The following is a 19,552-nucleotide window of genomic DNA, read 5'->3' on the forward strand; positions in this document are numbered from 1 at the left end:
CTTCCTGATTGAGCTAACCTCGTTATCTCCAGACTGATTCTTGTCTGCATATTTATACCTGCCTCTGGAAATTTCCATTACATGCGTCTGACGAAGTGGGTATTCACCCACAAAAGCTTAAGCTCCAATACATCTGTTAGTCTTAAAGGTGCCACAGGACTCTCTGTTGCTTTTTACAGATCCAGACTAACACGGCTACCCCTCTGATACTTGACAATGATGCTTTACATTTCTATAGCACTTGCCTTCTGATGCTCTCTGGGGGCTTTGTGAACATTAATGAATCTAGCCTCATATGCCAGGTAAGTATTCATGATTACTTCTTAAAGATGGGCAAACCGAGGCACAGAAAGGCTAGTACAAAGTCACACAGGGAGTCATGGACACGGCTGGGAACAGAACACTGAGGCCAGGTTCTGATCTCACTGACACCTTGTTTTACACTAGTATAAAACTATTGACTTCAGCAGTGTTACTCTTGATTTACACCAGTGTTAATGAGAGGAAAATCAGGCCCTAGGTTTCCTGACTCTCTCTGTACTTGAGCCACAAGCTTATTCTCGGTCTTCAAACAGTCTCTGCATTCTCTCTCACTCCTGGTCTCAACAGCATATTTTCAGTCCTCTCCCTCCCTGCCTGGTCTCTGCTGGTTTAAATCTCTCCTTGGTCTCAGTGCCTTTGATTTTTCACTTCACTCTATCCCTCTCACTCTCTCATTTTTCTTTTCTTAGGAACGGATCACCCCCTTTCTGTGACTCTCTCTCTGACTAGCTGCTCTTTAGATTCTCTCTTCTCTGATCTCCTCAACTGTCACTTCTCAACTGCGGCACAGTATTCCAGCCCCCACATCCCATCTGCCTTTTAAAGGGTTTATCATAAGCAGGGGGCTTCTTTTTTCACAGTTCTTTTACTTTACAAAATCCAGGTCAGTCGAGAGAGGGTTCGGATGCAGTGGTGGCTAACCTGGGGCCCTTGAGACTCTAAATTGTGGCCCTCAGCTGTGTCAAGAAAGGGTATTTGGTTATGAATGGAAATGTTTGAATCAGCACTACAGGGAGTGGTGCAGGGCCCTGCCTCCTACTGCTTCCCCCGCAGCCCCAGGCACAGCTCTGATGGCAGCAGGGGCTGCTTTGAGTAGCTTGCGGTCCCTTCCCTGCTGCAGCTGCTCAGCAGCTCCCCTGCTGGCTGCCTGCTGCATTGCAGTAGCAGTGGCTGCTCTATTGCTCAGATATCAGGAATGGCAATATACAAAAACCTGTAGGAGAACACTTCAACCTCCCTGGCCACACAATAGCAGATGTAAAGGTAGTCATTTTACAGCAAAAAAACTTCAGGACCAGACTCCAAAGAGAAACTGCTGAGCTCCAGTTCATTTGCAAATTTGACACCATCAGATCAGGATTAAACAAAGACTGTGAATGGCTTCCAACTACAGAAACAGTTTCTCCTCCCTTGGTGTTCACACCTCAATGGCTAGCAGAGCACCTCACCCTCCATGATTGAACTAACCTCGTTATCTCCACACTGATATATACCTGCCTCTGAAGATTTCCATTACTTGCATCTGAAGAAGTGAGGTTCTTACCCACGAAAGCTTATGCTCCCAGTACTTCTGTTAGTCTCAAAGGTGCCACAGGACCCTCTGTTGCTCTATTGCTGGCTTCCTTGCCAGGCTGTGAGAGGCCAGGGAAAGGAGCACAGGCACTTCACTGAATCTGCCTGAAGCTAGGGAGCAAAGTATAACCCTCCTCTTCCACACCTAGCCACCTGGAGTAGCTCAGGGTAGGCAAAAAGAAGTTGTTACGAACCAGCAACTAGTTGGAGCTCCCTAATTCTCTGCCCCAGCCCTGGTACAGGTTAGAGCTAACTGTGGCCTCCCACAAGCAACTATCCACCAGCAGGGAATAGCTGGAGTGCAGTGCGCTCCAGTCACTCTACCTCTCTGCCCACAACAGGCCCCGTGCGCCAGAGACTGTGAGAAGGGAGGTGTAGGAACTGGCTATGCCAGCTGGGGACCTGTGGGTAATTTCTTCTCCCTTTGCACTGCCCAAGTGATTCAAAGGGAGAGGAGAGGGGAAGATAATTTGCTCAAGAATATTGAGCGTGGCCTCTCGTCCCTTTAAAAATGATATATCTGGTTCTCAAGATTAAAAGTTTGGATACCACCAATTTAGGGTAATGTTCAGAGCCACAGGGGTCTCTCTCTCTAAAAAAATAATATATGGAGATATCCTATCCCCTAGAAGTGGAAGGGACCCTGAAAGGTCATCAAGTCCAGCCGCCTGCCTTCACTAGCAGGACCAAGTACTGATTTTGCTCCAGATCCCTAAGTGGTCCCCTCAAGAATTGAACTCACAACCCTGGGTTTAGCAGGGCAATGCTCAAACCACTACACTCACTTCTTCCTGTGTGTGAGAATGGAATTTTCACCTTCAGAAGCTATTCCCTGGAGAGCTCAGGGAGTTGGAAGCTGCAAGGGCCCTGCAGTCTGATTCCATCAACTCCTGGTGTGACCTTAGATTTGTCACTCTGACCCTCCATCCATACTGAGTAGAAAGGTGGAACCTATCTGAAATGCAGCTCCTTTAACTACGCTGAACAATCTCAGATAAACCACAACCCAAATTCATGTGCAAAAATATGCACCCTTCATCAGCAGCCTTGTCTCAAAACACACAGACAGCTTCTGAGACTTATAATTACCATTTGGGACCAGCATTTTCTCAGTAAGTGACTGCTCTCCTCTACAGATGTATGATACATGTGATCTAACACACCCTATGCCGTAGATCAGGTTCCCTTTGCATTAGAGCGTGGTGCTGGCCTGGACAACTTCATACCTTCAATGTCCTGTGAAAGTCTGAGCATAGGTTGTGGGAGGGCTGGGGGATTGGGAGTGAAGTGAGGTCACACGGTGAGATAATGTATTGGCTTTTCAGCTATGCTGAGAACTGGTTTAAATTCTGCTTGGGCATGAGTGTAATGCCACCTGCCTGGCAATGTGCAAGTTTTCACGTAGACCCTAAATGTGAGGGAATGCCTGTCTCTGTCTACCAGTGACCAGAGGCAAGCTAATCACTAGAAATTCGTCACCAGCAGTCCTTCTGAACACTCAGACCAGCCACCATACATGAACATGCACAGACTGCATACTGAGCACCCTCTAACCCCATGGATACATGAACAGACACAAATATATACATAGCATACACACACGCACATATGTATAGTCATATAGACACCAGTGCATTTATGCAAGCGCGCACACACACATACATGCAGTGGGGGGTGTGTGTGTCTGTCTGCACTCTGCAGTGCATAGATGCATGTGGACATCTCCCCCCCAGCCACACCCAAACCCCTCGGTGCACACATGCACGCACTCACCAGGCACACACAGTGCATTGTTACATCCCCCTCAGGTACACAAACAGACAACAGTCATGCACCATTACACCTCCACCCCCATGTCCATAAACACACAATATGCTCACACATGCTCAGGTAGTGTCATGCATACACATACATTCCTAGCTCCTGCAGTTACGCAGGAGTTAATGCAAGGAGGGAATGGAAAGGAAATTAAAAGCGAAAAGTTGAAAGCCCAGCACATGATTCTTCTCCCAGCACATCTGTGAATCCTGGAGCGCGAGAGTAATTGTCTGCAATGAGTCAGACCAAAGGCACAAGGAAATGGTTGCCATAGCAACCCCTCACTGCTCTAATTCAGCTCGGAATAAAAATGATATCAAATAATTTGCAAGCAAAGGGAATGTGGCAAAGTCACCAGGTGCCAATCTCAAAAGTCCAGCTGTACGTGAGCCTCTCCTGAGCCAAAGTCAAGGGCTCCTTTCCCTTCAAGCACGGCTGCAACAGCAATTAGAAGAGCCAGAAAGGGGAGTTTGATGAATAACCCTTGGCCGGGCAAGCTCTGCTGTGCACAGGCAAGAACCGGCTCCTGGGCTGGAGTCCCACACTAGAACAGGCTTCAAACCAATGGATGGGGGGTGGGAGGGGCAGATTTCCCGGGGAAATGCCCCTCCCAGTTTCTAAATGAAAAACCCATCTCAGTCTACCAGCCAGCTTGTCCCTTAGAAAAAAAAATTACCCTGAAGGTGGATCATCCCAGCCAGCCAGAATGCAGGGATGCTGCACAGATATTGAGCCTCAGTGTCAGGGTTATTCCTCTGTTATGCACAGCCTTGCACTCTGCTTTACATAAATGCCTGCTTTCCCCCAGAATAAGTGGTGCAATGTACAAATCTCTGCTCAAACTGGCTGAGGGGGTCTGACTGCTATCATTAAATATTTACCACTGCGGTAGCGACCAATGGCCCCGGTCAGGATCAACACCTCATTGCGCTAGGTGCTAGAATACTGCTGTACAAACACATAGGGAGACAGTCACTGCCCTGGAGAGCTTACAATCTAAAACGAGAACAAATGGCTAATGGAGAAGGAAAAGAAACCAACAGATATACAAGCACAGCTGTCAGCATGATAACAGGAGCATATCATCTTAGGTTTTTTTGGGGGGAGGAGTTGGTCTTTGTTGCTAACATAAATGACCCATACTTTATTATTAGATCCTGGGCCTAGCTGCTGCGTTCTCTATTTTTATTGCTTACTTTATTCAGCCAAGCCTAATGTGCCTTGTTTGGTATTTGAACTCTTAGGAGTGGTTTTACCATAGCACGTAGCCATCCTAGTCATGGACCAGGACCCCCTTGTGCTAGGGGCTGTACAAACACAGGACAAAAGGATGGGTCCAGCCCCCAAGGGACTAACAATCTAAACATAAGACAAGGCAGCAGATGGATACAGACTGATAGGTGATTACAAGGAAGCAATGAGGCAATATTGGTCAGCAAGATCAGCAGTGGCATTTGCAAACCAGCATCCCCGGGGCTGCTGAGGGCTAGGTCAGCCATAAGCTGCTCTAACGTAATAGCCCCCAAAAGGCTGATCTGCCAGCTGGGGATTGCTGGAGTGCAGCAGTGGTCTAGCCCCACACCTTCCCCCACTATGTGCCCTTCCCAGGCCCAACTGCTCACTTCCGGGGCACTGCCTTTCTAGAGGCTATGGAACCACTGCCCAGTACAATGAAATGCTGTTTTCCCCGCTCCGAAGTTGACTGTGGAAGAAGGAGAGGTTTGAGGAGCTGCTCAGGGATTGGGGGGTGGGCAGGAGAGAGTGACAAAGATGGAGGCAGCAGATATAGCAACAGCAGGTGATGGACAGGGAGTGAGTTGCCCTTTCCCTTCTCCTCCCAAGGTACCCAGGGATTCTACTGCTTTCTCTGCCAATGGAGCGCAATCCACCTGGCACACCAGGCTGCCTTACATCCAGGTAACACCCCACCAGCACAGAGCAGTCCCTGCCCTAGAGCAATGATGTCACACACTGCAGCTGACGATGATGGGGGGGAGGGGGAGGACACTCCTTTAGAATACCGCAGTATTTATTTGTAAGAACTGGTCTACATGTGATTTTTGTTTCCCTATAACTATGTCAGTTTCTGAACCAATATAATTGAAGTGGTGCAACCCTCTAGTGTGGGTGCAGTTATTTCAGTAGAAAGGTGCTTCTGTTGATTGCGCTTGTTCCTATAAATTTAAGCCTCTTTATGCCAGTATAACTGCATCCACACTAGACAGTTGTATTGCTTTAACAATACTGGTTTCTAAACCAGCATCACTATAGTGACTGGTCCTGAGTGATGCCACAGCAACAGAATGGCTGATAAAGTCACCTGCACCCCATCTCTCTGCCAGCGGGTAATACACATCATACAGGCCGAAGTGAAGGTGGAGAGAGACTTTAAATTGGTGAGCAACCGCTTTTCAAATGAAAGGCTTCCCACGGCTGTCTTTATGACTTAAGCTAGATTTCAACTGGCGGCCTAGAGGTGAAAGATTTTATATCCTGCTATCAATCTCCCAGACCAGTCAGCTTCAAACACCTTTTGAAAATCTTACTAAGCCTTTTGAAAAGCTGGCCCCAAGAATGGGTGCTGTGCCCTTCATCCCGCTGAGCCTCAGGTCTCCTTCTGTAAAATGGGGAGAAGAATCCTTCCTTCTCCCACCCTGTGTCTGCCTTCTCTCTTAAGATTGTGAGTGCTTGGGGTCAGGGACTGTCTCTTACAACGTCTATGTGCAGTACCAGTTTTGGCTGGGATCCATGGGCACAAGTGTAATGCAAACATTAAATGATAGCTTTGAATATAAACAGAGAGGAAGATTACAGGACGAAGTCAAACAAAATATACCCTTAGCTCCTGAATCCCTATTTTGATGCCCTGTCAGTTCTGTTGGGCAGTCTAGGACTTTCCTTCATGTCCCAAGGCTTGGCAGGTCCCAGCTTGGCTCCCATCCCTGACCCATGGCAACAACAGCAAGGAACTCTTGAAAAGAAGCCCATATTTGTTCATGCTGTGATGAGATCAGATGCCAGCCAAACAATGCACTCGAGGAGAAGGTCATGCAGTGAAAGAGACGTCACAGGCAGCCCAGAGAGACAGCTAAACTCCTGCTCAGCCTCCAGCAATTGCACTGGGACTCTAAATCACTAAAGGAATATATCAGCAGCTGCAATGTGACTGCAATGGCTTCCCCCTGAGAAGGCTAAAGCCCCAGGTTACTGACTCACATGGGAGAACAGTTGACACAATGTTATTTAAAGCAGGGTTAGGAAGGGTTCAATTACAATTATTTCTAGTGAAGTTAGTGCTAGAGAAAGGTACTGGATTGACTTCCCCAGAGACTACCTCCCTTCTTATTAATTATAATTAATATCCTAGCCCTTAGTTAATATTTGCACAATGCTTTGAAACTGCAAAGCGCAATATATCTGGTAGGTATTTTTAATTCACAAAAACAAGTACAGCATAGGCAGTAGCAAGCAGTACAAGCTCCCCATCTATGACTGATTCTGGGTCCTGGCTGGTCCCTAGTTTCAAAGGCCCTAAACTGGCCAGAACTGGCCACCTGGGAATACCTTTTGGAGTTGGGTGAGACCCCCCCGGGGGCCTAGAGCCAGAAAATAGTTCTATGCTGCTCCCCCTCACAGCACCTGGTGTGGGGTATGGCCAGGAGCACGAAAGAGGGGTAATGGCTAGAGCACATTGCACTTTATCTATTCTGATCCATAGAAGGCCACAGCAGTACAGCATAATTTAGAGCAGCCCCAGGGTTGCTCTAGTTTACATATCCGGAATCCAAGAGCTGCAAAGGTGGTGCTGAGTCTTCTTTTCCCCCATCCCTCTCAGTTCCTGCACTGATCCCAGCTTAACTAATGAGTCTTCACCCTGACCTGGAGGCAGCACTTCTAGGTCTCAGAGGGTAGTTCAGTCTCCAGCCCATTCTGTCCTGGGCCTTATTACTGACCTGAGCTGACAATGTAGAGGAGTAAGGCTTTCACATATGATGACCAACTCCTGCCCTGGCTCTCCAGTCCCCCAGTTTCCTGTTTCTAATTATTTATAATTCTCTGACAGAATCCAGGTTTATGTCACCTTGTTTGTTTGATTTTGAGGGTTTGCCTTTCACAGCATCGAGGGGAGTGAAACTCAGCTGCCAGAACAAAGGGGACACAGCTCTTTAGGTATTTGGAGCTCCCAACAAGAAGAGGTGCTGTGGGGGCTTGCTCCTTGCAGGCCCTGTTATAAATCCCAGACTTGAGTTTATCACTGCATGTGTTATGGATATTTTGGAATGCACTGGAATCTCCCCAAGCATCAGCAAGTCAAGCACATGACAGTTACAGCCACTGGCAGGATGACAGGTCATTTCATAGAGGACACTTTTTAAAATGGCATTTAAAAAAACCCTCCAAACCCCTGTTTATATGATTCTGACATAACTTGTCCAATAACTACAAACCCATTCCATTATAGGGTATACTGAGAACAGTGCAAATTCTGATTAAGAAGAATGAAAGACATTATATACGTGTAAGATCGTAAAGTGGTTGCAAATGTAGGCTCCTGGCCAACAATTGGCTCCATACAGGCAGACCCATATACCCACACTGAAATTAATGGGGCTATGCACGGGTGCGGGGACAGCCCATGTGGATCATCTGGGGCCTGTATAGAGAAATTACTTTGCACATCACTGTTGTGCTGCCACCTCTCGGGTGAAATATGGCAACTCTTCAACAATGAGCTACAAAACAGGGAGAGAAGAATACCTGAGTCAATGGAAAGTGCGGAGAGGATTTAAGTACATAGAAAGGCATTACCTACCTGGAACTGGCTATGTCTTCCAAACAGGTTTACCCATGACAAGAATCATGGTATCTTTAAGGAACACACGTGATCAGGATTTCATGTTTATGTCTCAGCTGAAAACACCATGATCCAGATGCTCAAAGGTATTTAAGCTCCTTACTTCCATTGAGCTGAGGACCTGGGCCCATGGCGGGGGCTTGGGGGAAGGGGTAGAATGGGGGCAGGGCCTGGGGTGGAGAGGGGGGTTGTCCCAGGCCCCGCATCTCCCTAGGGATGGCCCTGCATGCATAATATCTAGTTGTTATGTCCACAATAGTTAAGCTTGTGTTCCCATTCTGGTTATAATCCCCCAGACATCTGCCATCCGCAAGAACTGAAAGATAGGACTTGATAAAATGCTGTCTTCTTGCTCCACTGCTACCAATGTCAGTTTGAGATATTACTATTCAAGGCTAGGCACATAAGCCCCTGCAACAGTACTCTTCAGTGTGATGAAAAGAAGTGTCTTTCCACCTAGCAATAAGGCCATTCTTATCCTGATTTCTAAGAAATGAACTATTGTAACAGAACAATTTGAAAATCCTTTCAAGATCCATGTGCATAATATATAAATCAAGTAACCTGGATATTCAGCAGTTTCTTAACAGACTTGCCTCCTGTTCTTTTATTCCTCTGGTGCTGAGTCATCTGCACTTGCAAACATGACTCTCTCCTGAATTGAAGTTCTAACTCCAAGATGGCTGGCTAAAACACCCAAACATCCACTTTCCTGAGTTCCTGAAACAAAACTCCAACTTCCAGAGCAAACCTCAAACTCAGCTACCTCCACTAACAGATTTCCAAAGGGGTTGCTTTGGTTATACTCAATGCTCCTTTCCAGAATATTTTGCTCCCTCTGGAAATACCCAATGGTCCCCACATCACGTTATTGTTGTCAACCCTTCCTGACTAAGCCATAAACATTCATTGGGCTGAAATGTGGAATTTTTTTTTAAAATTAGGTTCCATAAAAATGTTCGTAAAATAATGAGTGTATGCATTAGCCCAGTGGTTCCCAAACTTGTTCCGCCGCTTGTGCAGGGAAAGCCCCTGGTGGGCCGGGCCGGTTTGTGTACCTGCCACGTCCGCAGGTTTGGCCGATCGCGGCTCCCAGTGGCCGCGGATCGCTACTCTGGGCCAATGGGAGCTGCTAGAAGCAGTGGCTCGGCCCGCTCCACTTTCATATGAGTATAATCTAATTATTTAATATGCAAGCAGCTGTACATGCATTTTATCAAGTCCTATCTTCCAGCTCTTGTGGATGGCAGATGTCCCACCCCGGCTTCTGGGAGCAGCTAGTCATGGAACCTATAAAGGGAGAAGCAATTTTTGATTTAGTCCTAAGTGGAGCACAGAATCTGGTCTAAGAGGTAACGATAGCTGAACCAGAGAGGTATTTCCAGACAATGGGAATGCAATTTATGTAGAAGATAAACAGGACCATCAAACCAACAAGGGGAGGAGACAACCATCCAACATTACAGCAAGGAGAGGAGATTGCAGGAAACAGATCAATCTGCATTTTAGCAAACACCAGTGAAAGGAGAAACCATCATGTAAGTTCCTTCACAAGGAGACTCCATGTTGCCTTCCTCAGAGCTTGAATGAACTTTACTTTGGTAGGTAACTTTCAGAAGAATCCATTTAAAAGGTGCACTGGACTATAAAGAGAGGGGCAAAGAACCCCAATTTATCTTTCAGATAAGGCAAATGAACCATAAGGCCGTAGCTTGTTGTGTTAAGTCTTAGCCTCTAGAAAGCATTCTTATTTGCTTGTAACCATTTCTAATTCTATCCTTTATACTTAAACTCACTTACTATCCTCTCCTTTTGTTAATAGACTTGTTTTACTTTGAATCTAAACTAACCCAGTCTGCGTTTGATTTAAAGTGAATGTTAACTCCAGTTGATGTGGCAAGCTGCTGGGTACTGTACCTTTAAAGGAACAAACACACCTTACTATCCCTGTGAATGGTCCAGGAGAGGGTTGATCATTGCAGAACACATGATTTTGGGAAAATTTAGGACTGGGGGCTGTTGGGACCATCTTGCCAAGTGTAACTAAAGCTGGTGGAGGCCAGAGTGTGGCAGCAGTATAACAAGCAGGCTGCTGGAAACAGAGTGCTGCACCAGAGCTGCCCCCCCACACACACATCCATACACCATGTTTGTCTGCTGACTGGAGCATCCAGTCAAGCAGCTACAGCAGAAGATCATTTTGAGGCACTCAGGGTTACAGGGCAGGCAGTGACACACAACCCCTCACTGGTCTGGATTGCACCACAGAACGTGACTGGGTGTTCTATAAATGTGAGATCATTATCTTCCAATAGCACACATGGAATTCAGTGAAACTCCTTCAGAGAGGGCACAAGGCTCAGATTTACAGGGAATGGTGGGAATTTACAGGAGAGAATTTCAAAGTCAGCAGAATTACTGGAGGTAGAGGCACATCTCATTCTTTTGAAACTCAGCATAAGCACCACAAATACTCCATCGGCCCAAACACAGTACAATGATCTCAAAGCTCCAAAACTACCCACTGTGCAAGCTTTCTGCTCTACAATCAATGTCTGCACCAATCCATAGACTCATAGATATCAGCAACAGAATTTACCCTGTTAATTCACCCAGTCCCTCTCCCTGTGCCCAACACAGGATTGAGCCATACTGTATATTTTCTAGTGCTTTGTCCAGTCTAGTTTTCGATAACACAAGTCATGTAGTTTCCACCACTTTCTTAGGAAGACAATTCCACAGGCTAACAGATCTCACTGGAAGGAAGGCTCCCCCCCGCAAGACATTGTGCCACTCTCTTATTCAAGAACAAAATAAAAACCTGTTCTTAGCAGGTCCTACCTGCAGCAATAGCCGTCTTCCCATCCACAGTCACAGCAACAGATGTGCTCACTGTCACCACCTCTGGTTTGCTACCTCCCTCTGTCAAGACACAGATGTAGCAGATTCAGTTACTTTCCCTCTGTTGCCAGGGGAAGGGGGCACAGACCACACACAGGAGCTCTTTACTTTCCACAGAGAAAAACTACTGAGATCACTGAAGTAGCCAGCTCTGACATGGACTGGGTGCATGGGGATGCCACATGATAATAGTGCACAAAGGATGCCCCAACATTGAAAAGCTCAACTCTGAGCTCATGTCTGCATCTCCCAGAACACTAAAGCATCCTGATTCGCAGTTCAGGAGACCAGATTTCCTCTTGGTGGAATGGCCCATGAGAGCAAGGGTGTTGCCCTCAAAATAAGAAAGTATATACCCCCTGAGAAGCTGCTTCAAGACTCAGCCAACCTTCCTGCCCACCTCAAGTTTGTTTACCTGTCTGAATAGGTAGGTTGTATCATTACACTATAAGGCCAAGTTTGGGGTTCAGTTAGACCTGTTTAAATCTAGAGGAACACCACTCAAGTAAGCCAGGCCTTCTTCCTCCTTGTTTTCTGTGAGGTAGGATGCCCCCGAGCGCATTGCACCTCATGCCACTGGTGCCTCTCTGTGTGCATGTCCTCTACGCTTTCTCCTCTGAGACAGTATAGGCTAGCTGCCCAGATTTTCCCAGAATGCACTGGTACACAAACAAAGTTTAGGCAGTGTTGTATGAGTGAGTGCACAAACATGGCTCAGCTATTATTCTGAGGCATAAAAGCAGGCACAATTCAAACCTTGGACTAGATTGTGCCATTTATAGAACAGCTCTGCATAAAGGGCCATGTGGCCCGTGTACTCTGTCCCATGAGGGGCACTGAGGTGGTTGTATGTCAGGTAGGCATAGCCTCTCCTGGGGCTGCGCATGTGCATGGAAGACAGCGCACTAGGACGGAGCAGGTTGCTTCTGCTGGTGCACCAGCCCCACTCTGCAGGGCAGGATGGAGGAGGGATGAGGCCATGACCTCAACTCCAACAGGATTCTGGCCCCTAACTCCTCCATGGCCAACTAAAGGCCATCACAATCTGGTCCTGTGTAGGTTGTGCCACACACTGGATACAAAAAACATGGTTGCACATGTAGTCTGAACTACACCTTAGGCAGTGTGCCATTTCCTAAGTTGAACTCAGTCATTTTAGTCTGTAACTGTCCTCAGGACAGATTCCAGTTTTGTAGAGTTTTACTGGATTTGTTCAAACAAAAAAAATAGGGGCTGTGGTTTCTTTTTTACAGTTACCAGGGACATTTTGAAGGTCAGTATTTCTGAGCATATTTATTCTGCCACTCATTCCTTCGCAACAGATTGCAGAGGTCAGTGCTTTGCCCCAACAGATGGATTAGATCCCTTTTTCTTCTCCACAGTCCCAGCATTTGTCATTGTCTTACTTCTGCCTTCATCATTCTTGTTGGTGTCTGACATGTCCTGAACATGACTTTGCAGTTGCATTGTGTGTTTTAGCCTGAGGTCGTGTGTGGATTTTTTTGACTGAAGTCAGACTGACTTGCACAAGGGCACTGCATGCATTGAGAGAAGCACTTGTGAAACACAAGGACTTCCCTGCCAGATTATGTTCATATGCTTTGAGCCTGATCCTGCACTCCTTGTGAACCCAAAACTCCCTGTGACGCCTGTGGGGGATTCGGGTAGATGACAAATGCAGGATCAAACTCCCTAGAGGGAGGTCATGTGAAGTTCCTGGTCCTGCTGGGTCATGAAGCATGATCATGTGGTGAAGGCCCTAGACTGGGACTCTCAAGATCTGTGTTCTATTTCCAGTTCTGCTACAGACTTAATATGTGACCTTGGGCAAATGACAGTCTCTCTGTGCTTCAGTTGCTCATCTGTAAAAAGGGGAGTAGAATTAGGGGTCTACCAAATTTGCAGGTGTGAAAATTGCATCACGGACATGAAATCCCATCTCCCCTGTGAAATCGGGTCTCCAGCTACCCAGCTCTGAAGGCAGCGCTGTGGTCAGCAGTAGCATAGAAGTAAGGGTGGCAATACCAGACCATCTGTGAAATTTGCTATTTATGCCGTGACCAACCCATGAAAAATGTGTGATTTCTCCGTAATTTAAGTAGACTCCTTCCTTCCTCCCCCACCCTTTGTCTGTCCTATCTATTTAGAATATAAGCTTTTGGGGGCAGGGACTGTCTCTTCCTATGTGTCAGTGCTTAGCACAGTTGGCCCTGAGCTTGGTCATGGCTAAGGGATACCATGAACCAAACAAAAGCCAGCTTTTATGCAGTCCTTATTAAGGCAACGCTACCTTTGATGTCAATTAGGGTTCAGATGAGCAAGGACCGCAGGATCTGTCCCACAGTGACTAGCAACTGATACCTGGTGCCATGGTGGATGAAGGTACACACTGTTCTCACACTGGATGTTGATAGGAAGCTACTGCAGGGATTTCAGGAGGTCACACCCATGCGGCGTGCCAATGTCTGACTTTCTAAGCCCTGCTCTATTGCAAAGAGCAATGAAAGTTGCACGTAGTCTGGCAAAAGATGCCTCTTGCCACGACTGCCACCTCTGCCCTTCACTCTAGTGGTGACCCTTTAAGTGAGGTATACTTGGGGGCAGGGAGGAGAGGAGAGCATGGATGGAAGGTTTAGTGTGTTTTCTCTCCCCCTCCCTTTATATCCTGGTTCATCTTCTGGATCCCATCCTCGTTTTCTTCTCCGTGCTGTTCACTTCCCCTCCCACATACCCTCCCACCACAATGCTACAAAAAGCGTTTACAGTGAAAGCGCTGCACTCTGTGACAATGCCTGAGTGCAGGGGGCTGGGGAAGAGCACAGAGGGGATTTCTGCCTCCGTTGCATGAGCATCACATAGTATTTTGTGCTGATTTTTCTTGTGCTCTCCTGTCCTCCTCCACCTTGGCACAGGTCCCTGCAGGCTCTGGAGATCACATAGGGGACAATCACATCCTGAGCATAGACACAACAAAGCTGCTAGTCAGCTGTCACTTTGGGGCTCCATGGGGTGAGGGGATGCCTACCCACACTACAGAACCAGCATGAGATTCAGCGTATTTGGTGGGGACCATTGACATGCTTTTGGTGAGGGGAGTGAAGTTCCCCCTCCCAGTGTGAAAAGCTCATTTTCCCACTTGGGAAAATTTTCATGGAAAACCATGAAAAAGTGACTCCAGGACAAATCTCACCTCCTCCCACCTGGCCCTCTGCTCACGTCCTACCTGACTGCCACTCAAATCATTCCAGCCAGCTAACCTGTCTGTCCTTCCTCTACTTTGCCTCACAGCCCTTCCTATCTCCCCTCACTTGATTCCTTGTCTTCCCCTGCCCATGCATCTTTCAGCAGCCCCATCCATCCTTCATCTACTCCGGGCCCTGCAGCCTCACCCATTCTTCACCTCTCCTGTCCATGTCTTGCTGTGAGGCATCTCCCTCTTTCTGTTCTAACAAGCAGCCCGAGGATGGCTCTCACCATCTCCCCTTGTGTAAGAGCTCAGTCTTGCAGGAAGAGGATAATGAAGGTGAATGGGGTGGGGACAGGGAGCAGGGGACTGTGAGTGACACGTTTATTTTCTCCATCTCCCTCCTTTGCTGTAGTGCTAAGGCGAGGGTTACCTGCACCCTCTTCTGAGGTGATGCTGTAGATGAAGCTCCCTGGAGGATGCTCTGCTGCTCGGCGATACCACAGGGGGAAGTGATCCATGGTGAAGATACTCTCCTTGTCCCCCAAGGTCAGGAATTTCCTGTAAGGAAGAAAAAAAAAAGTGAAAATTGCCACCTTCATCTGGAACAAGGAAGCCCACTTCTCCCTCCTCAGCTGCATTCAGCACAGTGCCTGCCTGGGGGGATGTTCTGCACTTAGCATTGTCAGGGCACCAACACAGCGTCAGGATAGTCACAGGCCGGTGACATACTAAACTTACAGTCAGATAGCACCTTTCACCCCACAGGACCCCAGAGCAGTTTACAAACTATATGCTGCACACACAGGCTACCCTCGTCAGTTCATCCACTGCTGAAATGCAGCCATTGCTGGGGTGGAAGGTGGCTGCTCTTTAGCAGCACAAAGGTACACCAGAGGGCAGAAAGTTAACTGTGTCCAACAAACTGCAGGGAAGAATTGAGAGAGACAGAAACACTCACGCAAGCACAGTGGTTGGGAAATTATGTCCCACCCCTTCTTTCACAGGAAGGGCTCTGGCATTTTTAAAGGATGAGTTGGTTAGGACAAGTCATAAAGTCAAGATGTCCAAGATACTTCACTGGTGGTGCTGGGGAAGCCGAGTGTGTGACCTGCACATGAGCCATTAGAAGAAACCCACATTTGGAGCTGCATGGAAGGTTATCAGAAATATATTTCCCCACCTGATTGGCAAGAAATCAGTGCCTCCTTCCTCACTATTACAGACATGGCCTTTGCCTTCTAGACTGGCAATGGCCTATATCTAGAAAGCGCTGGGGAAGCTTCAGCTGATCCAGAACACTGCAGCTCATCTCTAAGAGACACACCTTGGCAAGAGAGTTGTGTGCAGTGCCCTACATGGACTATCCATCACATCCCAGAGTTACTTTAAGATTCTAGTGCTGATCTACAAAGCTCTCAATAGACTAGGCCTGACAACCACCAGGACAGTCTCTCTACGCCAGCTGTTCTCAACCAGGGGTCTGGGGCTTGATGACCTTTCAAGGTCCCTTCCAGTTCTATGAGATAGGTATATCTCCATATATTATATGCAGAAAAACAGTTGTTGTGGTACAGGTGGGCCAAGGAGTTTTTATAGCATGTTGGAGGGGCCTCATGAAGAAAAAGGTTGAGAACCCCTGCTCTATGCAACTCTCCAAGAATTCTCCAGTCCACAGAGTCACTACAACTAATAGAGCCTTGTATCAATCCTTTGTCTGCCAAGAAAGTGCAATTAGGCAGAGGGCCCTTGGCTATAGAAGACCATGCTGAGCCTACACCTCTTTTTTTAAGAACAAGTCACACCTCTTGCAAAGATCTAACCCCTCAGTAGAGATGGTTGCATATACTGTCAAATACAGAGTAGCAGCCCCAAATAAACTGATCCTTACATATTCCATAAGCCTCTCTCACCTCTGGTAAGAGGAGAATACAGCAGTCCAGTTGCAGACAAGCAAGATAAAATTCTTTTTAAATAAGGCACAAGGCACCTAAATACTGTGGTGGCAGCTGCTTTACAAATGCTACTGCTGTAGGCAGATAAGAGAGAGGTTAGGTTTAGGAACACATCTGAGCTTTCTGAGAATTATCTGCATGACCCAAGAGCCTTATTTCCCAGGTTCTCCGTTTCTTGGATTCTGCTCAGCATGTCACATAGATCTTATGACTTTTTCCATATTGAGCCACCAGGTGGTGCTGTTGTCCACATCTATGTCCATATCACCCCCCCAGCACAGGTTGTTCAGCCACCATACATAACCAGTGGTAGGTGGGATGGGTATAGCTAATAAGTAACATCCTTGAAGCTGAAACTCTTTACCTGCCTAGGCTGCCATTTGGTGAACAGGTAGCACCTACCTCACTTAGCCCATCCCACTGGGGCCTGCACTAACATGCATAAATCATCTCTATTGTGGATAAGAATGAACCATGAAACTGAAAAAGGGAGATGCAAGGAAGTGCAAAGTAAGGCTAGGTCTACACTACCCGCCTGAATCGGCAGGTAGAAATCGATCTCTCAGGGATTGAATTATCGTGTCTCGTTGGCACGCGACAATCGATCCCCGAATCGACGCTCTTACTCCACCAGCGGAGGTGGGAGTAAACGCCGTCGACGGGGAGCCGCGGCGGTCAATTTTGCCGCCGTCCTCACAGCAGGGTAAGTTGGCTCCGAGAGCTGAATTTGCGTATCTTAAATCGACCCCCCCCTGTAGTGAAGACCTGCCCTAAGAATCTGTGCTTTGTGGTAACCCGCAGCTCTGAACAATCCTATATCCCAGCCCAGAGCTGCAACAGCAGGATATCTATTTGTAGCACTGTAGGGATTGTGTTATTCCAGCTAACATCTGCAATATGGGTGTACTAACAGGTGTTACCATATGCAGGGGGAAGAGATTTAGTTACCATGGGTCACAACTGTAGTATTAAAGTATCAACAGGTGCCATGTGCAGGTGACGGAACGCTGTTAGTCCAGGTAATGTTTTAGGAGACATCACAGGGATCATTGTGCAGATGAGAGGCCTGCACTTACTATGCAAGTGGGACTAGTTACCCAACCAAAAAATTCTGGATAAAATTTTCTAAAGTGTGCAAGTGATTTAGGCTTCTCGGTGCCTGAATCACTTTGGAAAATGGGAGTTGGGTGCTTTAGAAAATTTTACCCTCTGTCTGAATTCCTTTTAAAATATCTAATCCCCTTCACGCATTCAGCTCCCAAGCGCAAGAGTGAGGCTGTGCAAGAGATCACGAGGAAGCCCTTTTATTTGTGTGGTAGGGGAATGAAGACTCCTAGTTTTCTGACTCAGTCAAGAATCAGGAACTGGCTACGGTGCTCAGTGAAAGAGAGATGGGGGAGGGGTCTGAGTCTTGCCTGATCAAGAAAACAAGATACACCTCTACCTTGATATAATGCAACCCGATATAACATGAATTCTGATATAACACGGTAAAGCAGGGCTCCGGGGGGGCGGGGCTGCGCACTCTGGCTGATCAAAGCAAGTTCGATATAACGCGGTTTCACCTATAACGCGGTAAGATTTTTTGGCTCCCGAGGACAGCGTTATATCAAGGTAGAAGTGTATAGACAGAGCTAATGACCAGGTCAAGAAAGGCAAAGGAGGTCATAAGGGATAAATGATGCCCCCCTTACAGGACAGCCAAGTTCCAGAGACTCATTGGAGATTCTCAAACAAAAAAAAATTGATTTATGGGCTTCTGCACTTGCCATAACATGAACCATACCTGGGCGGAGCACCAGGAGTAACCAGGTAACAGACTTCCCTGCAAGATCTCCACTTCTTCCTCCCCCTCCCCGATTTCTTTATTTCAGATCTTTACTTTTGCTGTATATTTTGACGTAACAATGATTGGTCATTTATATGGTTCTTTCCTTTCCAGAGGATTTGGAAGAGCTTTACATACTACATACAGGAATCTGCCACTGAAATGCAGCCACCACTGGAGTGATGCACTTGCAACCCTTTAAAAACACAGAAAAATACTATGTGCCAGCAGTATAGGACAGGGAATCTACACTGGCTTCCCACAGCATATTGAGTCAAGTTCAAGGTCTTGCTTCTTATCTTCAAAGCAGTCAATGGCCTGGGCCCACAAGTCCACTCCTCAGGTACAATGGGACTTTCTGCCATAAGGGTGAAGTTCATCTGTGCAGGAAATGGAACCTTCTCAGGGACTGGTCCCAGACTGTGGAAGAAATTCCCACAGGAATGAAGGACCATCACAAACTTCAGCACCTTCTGCTACAAGTGCAGGGCACACTTATTCAGCCTACTTTCTAACAGGAACTCAAAGCAGCTGAATAATGCTAAAAATAACTCTAACCAAAATCCTCCCAAGCCAAAACACTCCACTGCACACACAATTCTCCCTCTAGGGAGAGGATGAGAGAGAGAGACTAACTACATGTGACAGACGTTAGTCACATTGCGTAATGCAACCCCTGGAAGGTGCTCAGATACTATGATGATGAGGGCAGTATAAGAACCTGTATAGGATGGAATATCCAGCAAATGAGACTAAAAGGGGAATTGAGATAGGCAGAGTATTACTAGCCAAGTTGGAACATGGCCCAAAAGCTAAAGCATAGACCCCACCCATATTCTCACAAAAAGTGTCACTGGAGATCTTCTGGCTGTAATGTCTTGGCAACAGCCCTTCTATTTCCTGACCAGGACTTCGGAACAATCAAAGAAAAGATTAGGTCTCCCAGAAAAATCAGCCTACATTTTACATTGAAACCATTGCATTCTGGGACAGGTTTTTGCCATATAACAAACAGAACAAGCACAAAACAGTGCCCTGCCCCATCCTTTATGACACATCAGACAGGTCTGCTCCACTAACCCCTGGTTGCTTCCCATTCTGTTCTCTGTAACCCTGGATACTGTTCAAGGTACAGTGGCAATTTCATGCTGCTCCTTCACAGAGACTAGAAGAAACTCCTCAGTGAAGTTTCATTTTAGGACTTGCCTGTTCGAGAGTTTCTCAGATCCCACATACAGGAGGCTCCTCATGAGGCCAGCTCGAGTGCCCAGAAATGCCGTCTCGACCTCCTGCTCAGTCTCACTGTGGGACAGAGAGAGAGACCCATAGGGGCAGAATTAGATCTCAGAGCTAGAACTAAGCCTTCCATGTAGTAAGGACCTCCAAAGTGGGCAGAT

General features: G+C 47.1%; 1 protein-coding gene across 1 annotated transcript in view; it reads right to left on the reverse strand.

The window, feature by feature from the left end:
• CACNA2D4 (calcium voltage-gated channel auxiliary subunit alpha2delta 4) overlaps positions 1-19,552 on the reverse strand; it is a 160,986-nt gene that overhangs the window by 64,656 nt on the left and 76,778 nt on the right. Inside the window, exons 24-26 of the mRNA XM_065595497.1 lie at positions 19,362-19,457; positions 14,806-14,933; positions 11,129-11,209 (exon numbers count right to left, since the gene is read on the reverse strand). Of these exons, the coding sequence (XP_065451569.1) occupies positions 11,129-11,209; positions 14,806-14,933; positions 19,362-19,457 (305 nt within the window). The remainder of the gene's footprint in view (positions 1-11,128; positions 11,210-14,805; positions 14,934-19,361; positions 19,458-19,552) is intronic.

This window comes from Chrysemys picta, chromosome 1, assembly GCF_011386835.1.
Source record: "Chrysemys picta bellii isolate R12L10 chromosome 1, ASM1138683v2, whole genome shotgun sequence".
In the NCBI taxonomy this organism is placed as follows: Eukaryota; Metazoa; Chordata; order Testudines; family Emydidae; genus Chrysemys; species Chrysemys picta.